The following is a 14,732-nucleotide window of genomic DNA, read 5'->3' on the forward strand; positions in this document are numbered from 1 at the left end:
AGGGGGGCGTCTGCCCGCTGGGGGCCCCTTGCCCGACCCGTGCGCGCCCGGCCGGCTTTCCCTGCGCCGCAGACCGATGCTGGGAAGGGCACGTGCGGCGGGGCGATTTCCCCACGCGGCACGCGCGCCTGCTGGTCCGGCAGTTGCTTTCGCTGAGGACTAGCGCCTCATTTCCCTTGCTCTTCTCTCCCCCCAGCTCCAGCTGTTTTCCCGGTGGAAGCAGGAGCGCAGCCGTCCGCATCCGCATCGTTCCCCGAGATTCGGCGCTGCCTTTCCAGGAGAGCCCAGGAATGAAAACGGAGGTGCAGGACGGCACGGGCAGCGCTCCCCTGGGAGGAGCCGAGGGACCTGGAGGAGCCCCGCACGGTCCGTGGAGCATGGCGGACTCCAGGCTCAAGATGGACAGCAGCCGTGGTGTCCTGGGAGCGATGGGCCCGGGCGGCCAGGAGGGGTCCCCCCTGGGGGCGCCCCCACGCGGGGTGAAGGAGGAGCCGGAGGAGGGCTTGGACTGCCGCTGGGAGGCCCAGTGGCAGGCCTTCCTGAAGACCGTGGAAGACCCCCCGCCGCCTGAGGCGTCCCCCCCATGGGGCGACACCCCGGCCTTCCTGGCCTCTTTCGAGCAGGTGGCCGAGGCCTGCCGCTGGCCCCGGGGGGAGTGGGTGGCCCGCCTCCTGCCGGCCTTCAGCGGGGAGGCTGCGCTGGCCTTCCGTGCGCTGGAGGCCGAAGACAGGGAGGACTACGCGAAGGTGCGGGCAGCCCTGCTGCGCGGAGAGGCCCTCCGCCGCGAGAAGAGCCGCCTGCTCTTCCGGCAGTTCTGCTACCGGGAGGCCAAGGGCCCGCGGGCGGTGTGCGGGCAGCTGCAGGTGCTGTGCCGGCAGTGGCTGAAGGTTGAGCGGCACACGAAGGAGCAGATCCTGGAGCTGCTCATCCTGGAGCAGTTCCTGGCGGTGCTGCCGCCGGAGATCCAGGGCTGGGTGCGGGAGCGCGGCCCCGAGACCTGCTCCCAGGCCGTGGCTCTGGCGGAGGACTTTCTGCTGAGGCAGCACGGCAGCCAGGTGAGGCCGGCCGGTGCTGGCTCTTCCCACGTGGCAGAAGAATTCCTGGGAGAAGCTCGGGGGGCCCCAGACCGGGTCAAGTCGGCCAGGCTTCCTGGCTCAGCTGGGCAAGCACGCCCTGGGGGACGCCTGGCCCTTGGTCCTGGCGCGGGGGACGATGCAGCTGGCTCCGGGGCGAGGGAACAGATGGGCCTCATTGGTGACTTGCAGCCTGCGGAGGGCTGGGCATGTGGGGATCCTGTGCCCCCAAAGCTCATTCTCTCCCATGATCCCAAGAAATATGGCGCCACTGAACCTGTGTGGGGAGCCTGTATCACCTCCCCAAAACCGTAGAAGGTTAAACGCTCCCGTGAGCACACGCCCGCCTCTCCTGGGCCAGGCGCCTCTCCCCTGGCTCCGTTGTGCCTGCTCCGACGGGCACCAGCTTGCCAGGTCGTGGGCAGGGCCTCGCCAGTCCCGCTGCCCGCGAGCCGCTGTTGAACCGGAGGCAGAAGGGGTGACCACGGGCCTTTCGGCCTGCAGAGCACGGCAGTCCCTCCCTCCCGTTGTTGCGGACCAGGTGCTGGTGCTCCCCCCCCCGCCACACTGCTTAATGTAACGTCGCTAAGCGATTTGCGTGAAAAGCAGGCGCGGGGCGATTAAAACCCTGTGAACCGATGTGCATAATGCAGCACTGCAAAAAGGGAAGCGGGAAACGGCCCCTGCGGCCACATCCAGTTTACACGTGCCATCAGTTTTATTTTTTTAAGTCGATACCGTTTTTTAACATGTTTATAAAATCTGTAGCTGTGCGTGTTTATAATACTGTACAGTTTATAAGCACAAGCTAATTTTAAAATGGGAAACATTTTGGCACAAACAGCATCGGCTACAACGGGAGAACGTCGGTCCCGAGGCACCTGGAGTCGGGCTCTTGACTGGCCGCCTTTCTGTTGTGCCGGCTGGGCAGAGGGCCGGGTGGCTAAAGTGCTCCCTTTCGGAGGCTTCCCGCCCCCTTGTGTCAGGCCGTCTGTGGCAGATGGTTGTGGCCACTCTCCGTCCTTTTCGGTAGCCGGGGGTCCTGCACTCTCCTGCAGTCTTAATGGACCAAATCCGGTTTGGAGATGTTCTTGCGGGGGGGGGGGGGGCTGTTCCAGAGGTGGGCAGGAGCTTAAGGCAAAGGCTGCCAGGTCAGGCCAATGCCGGCCTGTCTGTCCTAGATCCCTTGCTGCTGACACCTGCGTGTTTGCTGGGCTCTTTCGACTTTTAAGAACAGTGGGGAGAAACGGCAGAGGGCCAGGAAGCCCCCAAACCGTCCGGGGTCAGCAGAAATGGGGCAGGGGGGGACCATGGCCCGGACCAGGTGGAGGCTGCAGGGGGGCCGCGAGGCCCAGGCTGGTGCCTCCCCGATCTCGCGTGTCTGGGGAGAACACCGTTTCCGGCGTTGCCTCCGGGCTGCTGTGCTGGATCCCCCGTCCCCGCATGTGAACCAGAGTGGCGGGTGCCGAGCGGGGAGGCAGTGCGGGCCAGCGCTTTGGGGGGCTCGGAAGGTTTTTCATACCCTGAGGGCCACTGCTTGTCCGCCTGTCCCCCACGTGGGGGCGTGGGGCTGCTGCGCCCACGGTGCGGCCCTCGGGCCTTTCGGGCCCTGCTCCGGCGTGGCCTTCCTTGCGGAGAAGGTTCCTTGTGGCTGTTGCAGGTGGCACTTGCGGCGGCGGCGGCTTTCCCCAAGGCGGACCGCGGGCCAGCGCAGCTCTGTGTGGAGACCAAGGAGGAGGAGGAGGCCGGCGTGTCCAGTAAGAGGGGCTTCCCTGGGCCGGCGTCCCGTCCCCCTTCCTCCGTCTTTCCAGGGCTCCCTCTGCAGGATGAGGGTTGGCCGCCCAGTCCAGCACTCAGGCATGGCCTGGAAGGCCCGGAAAGCCCACCCGGTGCCCGGACGGGTTGCGAGGGACAGGCTGGCCCCTTCGCCTTGCCCTGGAGTTTTTGTGGGGAAAGGGGGGTCTGTGGGGCAGATCCCACGACCCTCCCAAGCAGACAGGCGCCAGGTGGCTGCGGAGGTGAGCTGCGTCTGCGCTGGCTTACCTTGCCCCGGCTGGAGATCTCGGGGTGTGTGCGAGGCCTCCTCAAGGCACTCTGAGCTCTTGCTAGTGCCGCCGCTCCCCCAGCCTGCGCCAGCCCCCCCCCCCGAAGGGGGTCCGGCAGGGGGTGTCCTACTTGCCCCTCACCATCGGCCTCCCATTTCCCTCCCCACATACGCTGTCTCGCTGAAGCATGGGGCACGAGTCACTCGCGATTCTCTCCTTTCTCGAGCAGGCAAGGGGTGGCTGGCCATAGCTGAGCGGGAGCGACGTGCGGCGGACGAGGCCAAGCCACTGGGGCCCTTTGGGGTGCCTGCCTGGGGCCCAGAGGACGCTGCTCCCCTGTGCGCTGCGCAGAACCCTGCCGTGGCCGATCAGCAGCGGCCGGCGCACCCGCGGGGGGGCACGGCAGGTGAGCTGGGGCCGTACGAGGGGGAGTACCAGACGCTCATCATAGCCACGGTCCAGACGGGGATCGACACCGGTAAGAAGCGGAACCCGCGCCGAGCCTGCGGGAAGAATTTCAGTCCGGGCAGCGGCGGATTGAAGAGCCGGAACGCGGGAGGGAAAGCGCACAAATGCTCCGTCTGCGGGAAGTTCTTCCTCTCCGGCTCGAAGCTCATAATACACCAGAGGACTCACACGGGCGAGAAGCCGTACGAATGCTCCGCCTGCGGGAAGACGTTCCGCTCCAGCTCCGTGCTCTATCGCCACCAGAGGACTCACACGGGGGAGAAGCCACACAAGTGCCCCGTCTGTGAGAGGCGATTCAGCAGCAACTCGAATCTCAGTCGGCACCAGAGAATCCACACGGGGGAGAAGCCGTTCGAGTGCTCAGACTGTGGGAAGAGCTTCATCCAGAGAGCCAACCTCAACAAGCACCACAGGATCCACACAAGCGATGGGAAAAGTGAAGGCGGTTTTGGCACGAACTGAAGGCTCGTTGTGCGTAGGAAGCAGAGAATGGGTTGTGCGGAGACCCTTTGTGGGGGATTCTTCCGGAAAAAGGTGCATCCATCCATCCCAGCAAGCCGTTGGTCAGGGAATCCCAGGTGCCTGTTTGGGACAACCACTGGTTTTGGGTGCTTCAATGAAAGGGGCAGGACGGCCAGAGAGCAAAAAGGACATGATGCAGCTGACCTGGGCTGCACTCGTGGCTCATAGAGGCTTTTGCCCAAGAGTTCGGCGGGAACTGTAGCAGCAGCAGGAGGTCCTTCTCGTGACGTCTTGCGTGTGGGCATCTCCGCCAGCGATCACTTCTCCAGCAGGCTGGGCCTCGCCTTTAGGTAGAGAGCGGAACGAACTGCGGTGGGCTGAGGGGTCTTTTTTGTAGAGGGTCTTTTGTCTTGCTGTTTCCCGATACAGCACAAACTGATGTGAGGCGCTGTCCCCAGACGGGTATTCATGTAAAGAGAACTCCAGTTCCGCCCTGTATGAAAACGTCGTTCTCTTTATTTTACATCTGATAACACCTTTCCTCCGAAAAGTTGTGCAAGGCCACGATAAGCTAGATATGTCCCTTGTGCTGTGGAGAAAACGGAGAGCTGCACAACAAGAAGACGAGCCACCTGGAAGGCGAAACTGGTGGCGAGTCGTTGAACTGTGATTCCAAACGCGTTTGGGTGCCTCTGAGAGGGGCAGCCGTTGCGCGGTTGCCTGCACCGGGACCACTCACGTTCCGTTGGTGGAGGTGCGATTTCGCCGCCAGCGGAAGGAAGCCACCGCCTCTGTCGGACTGCTGGACGTGTCCTCTAATTAAATGAAAAGCCTCCCTCCTCAGCTTTGCCGGCTGCCACTTCGCTCATGGTTTGGCCAGTTCCACGCCTCAGCGGTGTCCGGCAGTACTTTCCTGGGAGTAAAGGCCAGCGAACATGTGTGGGCTGCGGTCCGGTTGTACCCACCCACCAGCGGCACAGAGCCTGCCGGTGAAGGGGACTCCCTGCTGCCCTGCACCCTGCCCACATCTTCTCCCTCTGGAGCGGAGGGGTGGGCTGCGCTGGGGAGGGTGGGGCGGGAGCATTCCTGCGAGGATGTCCCCTTGGCGCTGGATGCCTGCAGATGTGTGGTGAGGTGAGGCCGCATCGCCAGGTTACTCTGGAACAGCTCGCTGTGTGTTTATGTGTTTAGCCTTGCCCCCAACTCACTCACTGGAGCAAACCAGTGAGGGCTTGACTGGGTGTCTCCTGTCTGCAGAGGGCAAGTGCTGCAGCCACGGACAAATGTGACCGGGACCTGGGTTTCTAAGTTAAAGCAGGGGAGACGGGAAGGGGGACCCCACCGTGGGTCTTCCACAAACGGAGAAGGTTCTGCTGTTGGTGCTGTTTGTGGGCCTGTGGGGGAAGAGAAAGCCGAGCAGGCCGGCATCCCAGAGGCTTCCAGGCGGCCAGAGCTCGAGGCAGAGATGGACAAGCGCTTGGAGCCCTGACTGCTCCTTGAAAAGTGGCTCTTTCTTTCGGGAGGCGCATTTCCAGCTCTCATGGATAGTGCTGACTGTGAAGCAAGCACCAACACAACCCAGTCAAAAGTAGCGAGGACTGGAATCACTGAGCTTTAAGCAGAAATAACTGGTTGGTTTGTTTCCCCTAAAGAAGGACTTCCAGTCCCCAGGGGTGACGGCCCCTGCAGGCCGAACAATACGGACGATCCCATGGCTGGCGGCTTGGAGGAGGAGAAGGTTCTCGAGGTCGCTGCTCCAATGTGCAGTCGAAACATCCTTCTTGCTCACGGATGGGAGTTCCCTCCGTAGCGCTGGGGACTGGTGAGTCCTCCGGCTCTGAATCCCTCGAGATTTTCACTTTCCCTGTTGGCTGAGAGAGTCCAGCAGATGGATATCCAGCAGCATGGAGCTCCCGAAGCAGAGAAGGGCAATTCTTCCAAGGGGACAATGACCGTGTCCAGATCACAGAATTTTAGGGGGTGGGGCAGGTTGTATCCTCCTCCACTTGGAATCCTCCCATATTTTCCCACTGGTTCTTCCTTCATTTTTCTTACCAGAATAAAAACACCTGCGAAGGAAGCTAAGCTGGGACTGCCGGACAGTGCCTGGCAGTGCCAGGAGTTTCCCCCTGAACCGTTTTCTCTTTATGCCAGCAGGTAAAGGGTAGCGGGCTGGAAATGAGGGGAAATTTGATGTTACACCATTACGGGAAGGAGGAAGACCCAAGAGAGAGTGTTGTGAATCAAGATACTCCAGGGAAGCGAGCGACACCTCTTGTGGGGAGGAGACGGAGGTGTGAGCCTGTGGCCAGGGCGCAGGGAAACTGAACACGAACTCAGTCCATAACACAAAAAGAAAAGAGTGCTAACGTGCTTCCGTACTCCTTGGAGAATCTACACCAGGAGGAAACCAGGCAGGTGCTTTGGCAACAGGCAGCTCGAACTATCAAAGACACACAGATGAGAAACCACATAAAGGCCTGGAACATGGGAAGGTCTTTCATTGTAGCAAAATCTTCACATCAGAAATTGAGAAGGGGAGAAACCATATAAATGCTTGGAGCGAGGAAAGAGCTTTGGTTAGAGAGCAGTTTGCTTGAGGCACAAGGGAATTTACAGGGGGTGCAGGGAGAGCCCGTCGGTGCTCAGACTTTTGTCATAGATTGAACTTCAAAGGCATCCGAGAATCCACACGGGAAGCTCACAAAGCCTTGGAGTGTGGCGGGACCTGCAGGCAGAGAACAACCTCCGTTGGCATCCAAGAATCTGCATGCCAGGGAGATGCAGGACAGAACAGCCCGTCAGCCTCTTCCTCCAAGGTCAGCGGGTGGGACAGTTCCTGGTTTCTGAGGTTAGAAAAGTTTTGACACGAAGCAGAGTCCATGGTCCGTGGTGGAGGCTCCTCGTTGAAGTTCTGTGGCTATTATGGGGTACTTTGAATTGGACGGTGTTGATGGAATGGCTTTAATGCTTTGAATAATTTAATGACATGTCTTTCGTGTAAATGCTATTTATTTATTTGTTCACATTCCAAAGAATAACAAAAGGTTAACTGGGTGGCTTAGAGAAGCACGTTCATAAAAAGGTAAAGCCAAAAGCCAGAACATCCAAAAAGAGGATAAGAACCAGCAGGGAAAAATGAAGCCGATACAGTGAGTTCACACCAGCATCATGATTTAAGAAAGACGCCATCACGAGGTTCAGATTTCAAAAGCCGAGAATGTAGCAGTTCTGTAAATTAGTAAAAGATGTTAAGATCTAACAGCTTGGGAGAAGGAAAAGCTGCCAAGCAGTGTTGCAAAGACCACGGTGTGGGCATGAGGGGGTTAAGGACAGGCTGGATGTCCACATGGTGGGCATGTCGTGAGCGGAGCCGGCTGGTGCTGGAGGTCAGACTAGATGGCCCGGGAGGCCCCTTCTGACTCGCTCTGTTTCTATGTTTCTATGTACTTCTGGGGACTCAGTCCAGGACTGACAGAACCTTTACCTGCTCCTCATTCGATGGGGGTACCTGGAGAAGGTCTCCCAAAGATCTTTGGGCCCTGGTAGGTATATAGTGCCCAAGAAGCTGTTAGTTGTTCAGGTGTTCTGCCCCAGCACAAATTATCTTGTAAGAGTTAAGGCTGAGCCTTGAAATTGGGCAAAGCAGCGGCTCGGCGCCAGTGGAGAGGCAGAGCGCTCCATGGTGGAAGCATCCCGTTGCTTGCACCGCTCTGGTTTGGAATAACGGACATTTCCAGAACTTTCCAGTGGAGAGGGTACTGGAGCGGGGCAGGGCGGTCTTGGGCAGACAGGGCTGCAGGTGATGAGACCAGCCCAGCTGATGAAAATCTAATGGACGGCTCTCACACTCAGGAGTCCCGGAGCCCCCACAAACCCCAAGACCGATTCAAGGGGAAAGGGGAATCATCCACTGAGCAGGCCTCTGCCTTGTCTGGATTGTTTTGCCCTTTGTTGGCATCGTCTGTTCCGGATTTGACACAAGAGAAGGGAGCTGGGTGCCCTCCGCGTGCTGGAGAAGTCCTGGTCCACCTCTTGGGTGACCTCCCGCAGGCGTTGACCACACAAGGAAGGGGTGAATGTGCCGTGGGCGGGCACGGCAGCTCTGCCTTCGGCGAACAGCCACCCACGGAGGGGTGGAAGCAGCGGAGGCCGGCTGGTGCCCACCTGGTTGCTTGCCAGGAAAGATGCTACGGGTGAAGGAATAAAAGGCTGCCGGTCACCCAGGTGTCCCTGCACCCGTGCACCGCTCAGCAAGGGCAGCTTGGATTCTAGGTGCAGGCCCGAACCTCATCGAACCTGGAACATCGGGTGGATCCGAGGGTTTGGAGAACATCTTGCCTGGGAAGCAGTGTTGTTGTTGACATCTTCTGGTCCTGGTTAGCTTCCTTCTTTATGGCAGTCCCTCCTTTCCCAAAGATTTGCAACTTCGATCCTGGCGGAACTTTCCTTTCCTACGAGACATAAAAAGCCGAGAAGGTGGGTGGTTAGTGGGCCAGCAATGCGCTTGACTCCTTTCCTCTGACCAGTTGCAGTCAATGAAGCTCGTTCGGTAAAGCAGGACTGGATGGTCTGCTTGGAACCGCTGTGTCAGCAGAGTCCAGACCGTCAGGATACCGTGGCTGGCGGATTCGTCACAACTGGCCACGGAGAGGACGATCTTCTGGATGCACAGGCAGGGGAAGTGTGCAAAATGGCACAACTGCGTAAATGCGCGGAGGGTAAAAATGTTCCACTTGCTGGCCAAATCGAAGTTCAGATTAAAGAATCAGATAAATTAGCCTGTTTCCCCGAAAATAAGACCTAACCGAAAAATAAGCCCTAGCATGATAGAAACAGAAACAGAGCGAGTCAGAAGGGGTCTCTCAGGCCATCTAGTCTGACCCCTGGCTCCAGCCGGCTTTGCTCATGACATGCCCACCATGTGCATGTCCAGCCTGTCCTGGAGCACCCTCACCGATGGGGCCTCAACCACCTCCTGTGGAAGCCCATTCCACACCCTCGGGGTCCTGACTGTCAGGAAGTACTTCCTGGCATCCAAGTTGAACCTTGGCTCCCTGAGCTTTGCTCCGTTGGAGTGCATCCTGCCTTCCTCTGCAGGGGAGAACAGGTCTCTCCCACCTCCGTGTGGCAACCCCCCAAGTACATATCTGTCACCAACAGATCCCCTCCGAGTCTCCTCTCCTCCAGGCTGAAGAGACCCGGTTCCCTCAGTCTCGTCTCATACGGCATCCCCTGCAAACCAGCCACCAACCTTGTGGCCCTTCGCTGCACTGACTCCAACCTGGCTGTATCCTTCCTGTAACGAGGGGCCCAAAACTGAGCACAATACTCCAGTTGCGGGCGCACCAGAGTCGTGTAGAGTGGTAGTAATACCTCTCTTGATCTAGAAGCCACACTTCTGGATATGCAACCAAGGGTGGCGTTCGCCCTCTTGACCACCGCATCACATGGCTGGCTCATGTGTAGCCTGCAGTCAACCAGCACCCGAGGTCCCTTTCACAAGTGCTGCTCTCCAGCCACTTGTCCCCTAACCTGTCCTTATGACACCCATTCCTATGACCCAAGTGCAAGACCTTGCACTGATCCACATTGAACGCCATCCTGTTGTCTCCTGCCCACTTCCACAGTCTGTCCAGAGCCTTCTGGATCCGGAGTACCTGCTCCTCAGTTGTGGCCACTGCTCCAGTTTTAGTGTCATCTGCGAATTTGATCAGCAGACTGTTCACCCCTTCTTCCATGTCGTTAATGAAAAGATTAAGCAAGATCAGCCCCAGGACAGATCCCTGGGGGACCCCGCTTGTCACTGGCTGCCATCCCGATTATTCCCCACTAATGGTTACCTTCTGCTTTCGGTCAGTCAACCATGCCCTAATCCACTGGACAGTGCTTTGGTGTATCCCAAAACTCCTCAATTTCTCCACCAGGATATCATGGGGCACTTTGTCAGAGGCCTTGCTGAAATACAGGTAACCCATCATCCACTGCATCCCCTCCATCCAGCCATCTCGAAACCGTGTCATAGAATCCCACAAGGTTTGTCTGGCAGGACCTGTTGTTGTGGAAGCCGTGTTGTGTGGCTGTCAGCCTCCCTTCCCTGTCTAGCATCACTAGATCTCTCTCTATTATGAGCCTTTCCATTGTTTTTCCTACAATGGACGTAAGGCTAACAGGTCTATAATTCCCCATGTCCTTTCTACTACCCTTATTGAAAATTGGGACCACTGATGCCACCCTCCAGTCCTCTGGAACTTCACCCGTTCTCCACGAGGTCTCAAAAATGGAGGCCAGCGGGCATGAGAGAACCCCTGCCAACTTTCCAAATACTCTCGGGTATAACCCGTCAGGGCCTGGTGCCTTTGTAATGTCCAATGCCCTGAGGAGCCCCTCGACTTCAGGGGGGGGGTGACTCTAATCTGTGCCCCTAAGTTCCCAGCCTCATCTAATCAATTTTCAGGATACTTGTAATATAAGCCCTACCCCAGAAATGAGCCCCAGTTAAGTTTGTCAGCCAGACGGATGCATTTAGTATGTCCGTTGCAACACAATTCGGGGTTTGACAATGTTCCAGAAGAAGACGACATGACTGTCTTTGAATAAATGTAGATTTTTGTACATGAATAAATGTAGATTGTACATGAAAAAATAAGACTTCACCTGAAAATAAGCCCTAGTGTGTCTTTTGGAGCAAAAATTAATACAAGACCATCTTATTTTCAGGGAAACACTGTACTTGAGTATCAGATACACTTTTTGCATAGACAGCTTTTTCAGATGTCTGAGTACCAGAGCACAGGTAGAAATCCCCCCCCCCCCCCCGGTCAGGATAGGTAGGTCTGCTTATATAGGCTACTGATGGTAAGGAGCCTGGATGAACCCGGAGGAGAGACTCCGGGAGGAGGGGAATGTCCGAAAGGCTCCCCCTTTTTGCAGACCTCCCGTTGACTTGCAAATTGGCCTATGAACAGGCCACCCAAAGCCGGCGCGACTGGAACCAGTTAAACATAAAATAGGACATACCTGGTGCCATATTTGAATTTCAGGCTAGTTCTTAACGTGATGCAAATTGTACGGAGTACGGACACGCCGTTGGCACGTGATCCGATTCCATAGGTTGAAGGGCAGAGCGTAAACAAGCGCTCCCCTGGCTCGGGGGTGGCCTAGGCTGTGCCTGGCACTCGGGGTCCTTGTCTGGTTGGCATGGCATTGCCCCCAGCCCACCCTCCGCCCTGGCCTGATGATCGTTCCCCCCCCCCCGCAGCCAAACACTTTCCCAGTCCCCACAGGCTCGCCCTTGAGGCATGTCCAGGCCTCGGCGCTGCACCATTTCTGGACCTACAATGCGTGCGCCTCCTCACTGGGAGACCTGGGGCGACCTGGACCAGGCCCCGCCGCCGGGCTCTGGCCTCGGGGATTGTGACGCCTTCCCGCCTCGGGTGTTCCCGCCAGCGCCCTTGGATGGGCGGGCATCCTCGGCGTCTCTGTGTGAGTTGCTGACTGGACCCTCTTCAGGGAAGGGGAGCGAGCTGGCCCAGGAGCACCGTGCTCTCATGCCACCGGCCTTGGCCCAGCGGCCCTCTGAGCACGCCCGCACCGGGCCTTCTGCGCTGCCCCCCGGCCTTCCTTTCACTGGGGTGGCAAAGGGCACAGCCCGCCTCCCTTGTGGAAGAATTCAGACCCGCTGCCTGTGCTCCCGGCTGGCCGCACACGGGGCCACGGGAAGGGTCTGCCCCCAGGGTCGGAGTGGTTGCACCCCCGCCAAGGCCCCACAGGCAGCCCCCACCCTGACCTGCTGCCTGCTGCTCACTCCAGCCCAGACAATGGAGGAGCCGGCACAGAGATTCCCCGGCTGCTGCCGCCGCCGGCTCTGGCTTGCTGAGCACACCAAGGACGGAACAGCGAACACCCAGGAAGCGGCACAGAACTGGCACCGGCCCCATGGCTGCTTGGACCTGCTCAGGTGCCTGCCCGTCCCTGCAGCCTCCCAGCCAGCTTTCTGGGTTCGTTTCTGCATCTCCAGGCTGCCATCCCCCCCGGCCCCCATGTGGAGGTTCCCCATGGGCACCCCCTCCTTCTGGGCCAGGCGTGCATTGGACTGGGGATACAGCTGTGCAGGGAGAATGAGAGTCCGGGACTTCCCGCCTGTGGGTGAGACTCTCTCTGTGTCGCGTCAGGGCTGGGTCCAAAGCACCATCGCGGGTCGCGCTTGGAGTAACTGGTGAGCAGAGATGGCACCTGGGAGCGCAGGGGGTGGTTCCAGCCGTGGAGCGTTTGACCCTGCCCTGGCCCGGGGCAGTAACTGTGGGGTTGGGTATCTCACCCGTCAGCAAGAGCTTGTCTTTTTCGAAGATCTCAGGCACACCATGTGGAAAGTAGTTCGGAACGAATGCTTGTTCATGCATGTTGTGTCGCTGCGATAGGCGATCTTAAATAGATTTCAGGCCGCTTGATACTTCATGATTGACGTTCGATGCACTTTGACGTGCAAATGTCGGCATGTTGCCCATTCGGGTCTCCAGATGTGCTTGCTGTGTGACTCCCAACCCTCAGCACGCCTTGTCCCGCTTTTCCAGTCAACAGTCCATTACGAGCCGAATGGGAGCGCACCTCGTTTGCTTTGCTCAGTGACACGGTCAATGCCTTCTGCGAATCAGTTCACAGCAGCGCTCGACCAAAGAAAAACAGCATTTTTAAAAGCGCATCTCTTCCACCTGTGCCCCATTAGAGCATGTCTGTAATGTCCAGACATACCAAACAGGTATGCGTCCAAGGCTGGTGCTGCTTGTGGCAACTCACCGGCTTCCCGAGAACTCAGAACACCTCTTGCCACCGTCCCGCCAGAGACTCCCTTGTGAACAGGAGATTCCGTGGATTAGGTCAGGGAATTTCTGCCTGCAAAGACGGTGCTCAAGAGATCCGTTCCCTCTCTGGTACTAAGCAGAGGGGCTCATGAATGAATGGCACTTGCCCTCTTGGAAAATTTCGGGCCTGTTGGCTGCAGGCAATCTGGCAGCAGCCTCCCTGCAAGGTGCCCACCCCGCTGCTCAGAGATCTCCGGTGCACGAGGTCCCCGCATCCCAAGCCAGGGCATTTCACTGTTGCCCAACTCACGGCCCGGGAGTGGTTCCAAGGGATCGGCCAGAAGCCTTTTGCGTGAACCCAGCATGATGTCCTTCCTAAATCGCAGTGCTGCCCACTGGATGCGGAACAGCAGGCTGGGGGTGGGGCGCTGTGGCACCAAGGGCCGCCACTGCCACCCCTGGCCTGTTGCTCGGATGCACACACCCCGGGAGGCTGAAGTGCAAGCACGACGTCTTTTTCGCATGAATTATGGGCTAAGCAGGAGTAGGATTCCTCCTGCTTGAGCTCCTTTCCAGTGAAATTCAGTTTGCTCAGGCCCAGCCAGATCATCCCATTTCTGTTTTTTTATTTTTTTTTTCCGATTTATATCCTGCCTTTTTCCTACAAAGGGCTCAAGGCAGCTTACATTATTTTTATTATTATTATTGTTTCCCGAGATCCGAACAAGTACACTCCCTTCCGTGTCATCTGCAGAGCCGATCAGCCCCCTAGCTACTCCTTGCACAGACCGGCACTGCATCTTTTCCCTTCTTGCAGGAAAATGAGGCTCGTTAAGCCAACGAGGTGCTGCAGAGGTGCTCCCTGAAGCTTCCTGCTGATCGGCCACTTTGTCCGCTGGTCACTACCAGGTGTCTCTGCACCGTGCCTGGAAACGGCTAACCCTGGCTCACGCTGAGGACACCTCTGTCCAGCCACCAGCGGGGAACTAGCAGTATTTGGGGTGCTTCGTTCAGCAGTAACCTGCTTGTTTCTGTAAAAAGCCCTGCAGGTGCGGCTGAAGTGCAGCACGTACGCATTTAAGATGCATGCGGTTTAGCTACTGAAGTGGATGTCAAGCCGGTCATTTTGTGGAATGCCGCCTCCCACGCACCAGGGCTGGAGCCTGCCAGGTCCTCCCTTGGGTCGTCGCACTGGGGTGGCAGCTGCTCCCTGACCAGGGCTTGACCGCACACAAGCAGCAGCGCTTTGGCAGTTAACTTTACAAGTGCTAACGTGGCAGAGAGAAGGGGCTTTCCCAAGGGAAAGACATGGAAGGCCGGCGGCCACCAGGCGCTCCGGAGGGGTTCCGCTTGCACGTCCCCCTCGCAGCTCAGCCGGGCCAAGCAAGGGGCCTCGGCTCTTCCATGCTCGCTCACTCAAGTCTGGAGCAGGAGACTTGAACATGGATCGGAGCCAGGATCCCTCCAGTCCGGCATTCTGTTTGCATGGTGCCCAGCCAGGTGCCCGTGGGAAACCCACACACAGGACCAGAGCGCAAGGCCACCTGTCTTGAGCGTAGGACTCTTGAATTGTGAGTTCGCACGAGTCAGAGAACTCTGAAGCCGCTGCTTCAAAAGTATTCATGAAAGCAACTGCTGGTTACTTAAAGGGCAACATGAAAGTGAGCGGGTTCTTGTGCCCAGTTGTGAGAAATCTGACAATTCATGAAATGAAGGCAGAAGTGACCCCTTCAGTTCAGGGTCCAACCTACAGGTGAAAGTCACTGCAGTCAGAAACCAGATCAAGGAAAGCCCTCTTTATTTATTGTTAGGCGCAGCTATCCATTTCTCTGTGCGCAAGGCATGGCGAGAGGCCCCCCCAGGGAGGCCCCCGGGTCTCCTCA

General features: G+C 58.0%; 1 protein-coding gene across 3 annotated transcripts in view; it reads left to right on the plus strand.

Moving 5' to 3' along the window:
* LOC123026584 (zinc finger protein 24-like) overlaps positions 1 to 7,053 on the plus strand; it is a 16,735-nt gene extending 9,682 nt beyond the window's left edge. Inside the window, exons 1-4 of one of the 3 annotated variants that reach the window (XR_006415327.1) lie at positions 115 to 1,055; positions 2,734 to 2,830; positions 3,348 to 5,870; positions 6,206 to 7,053. Coding sequence is in view for 2 of the 3 variants with exons in the window: in XM_044436382.1 (XP_044292317.1) it covers positions 291 to 1,055; positions 2,734 to 2,830; positions 3,348 to 4,048 (1,563 nt within the window). In the remaining variant the exon portion in view is untranslated. Of the gene's footprint in view, positions 1 to 114; positions 1,056 to 2,733; positions 2,831 to 3,347 lie in introns of those variants that run through there. The other 2 variants (XM_044436382.1, XM_044436381.1) reach the window with 2 other exon arrangements.
* Positions 7,054 to 14,732: the final 7,679 nt, after the last annotated feature.

This window comes from Varanus komodoensis, unplaced genomic scaffold (genome assembly GCF_004798865.1).
Source record: "Varanus komodoensis strain SLA01 unplaced genomic scaffold, ASM479886v1 scaffold3, whole genome shotgun sequence".
NCBI classification, from domain to species: Eukaryota; Metazoa; Chordata; class Lepidosauria; order Squamata; family Varanidae; genus Varanus; species Varanus komodoensis.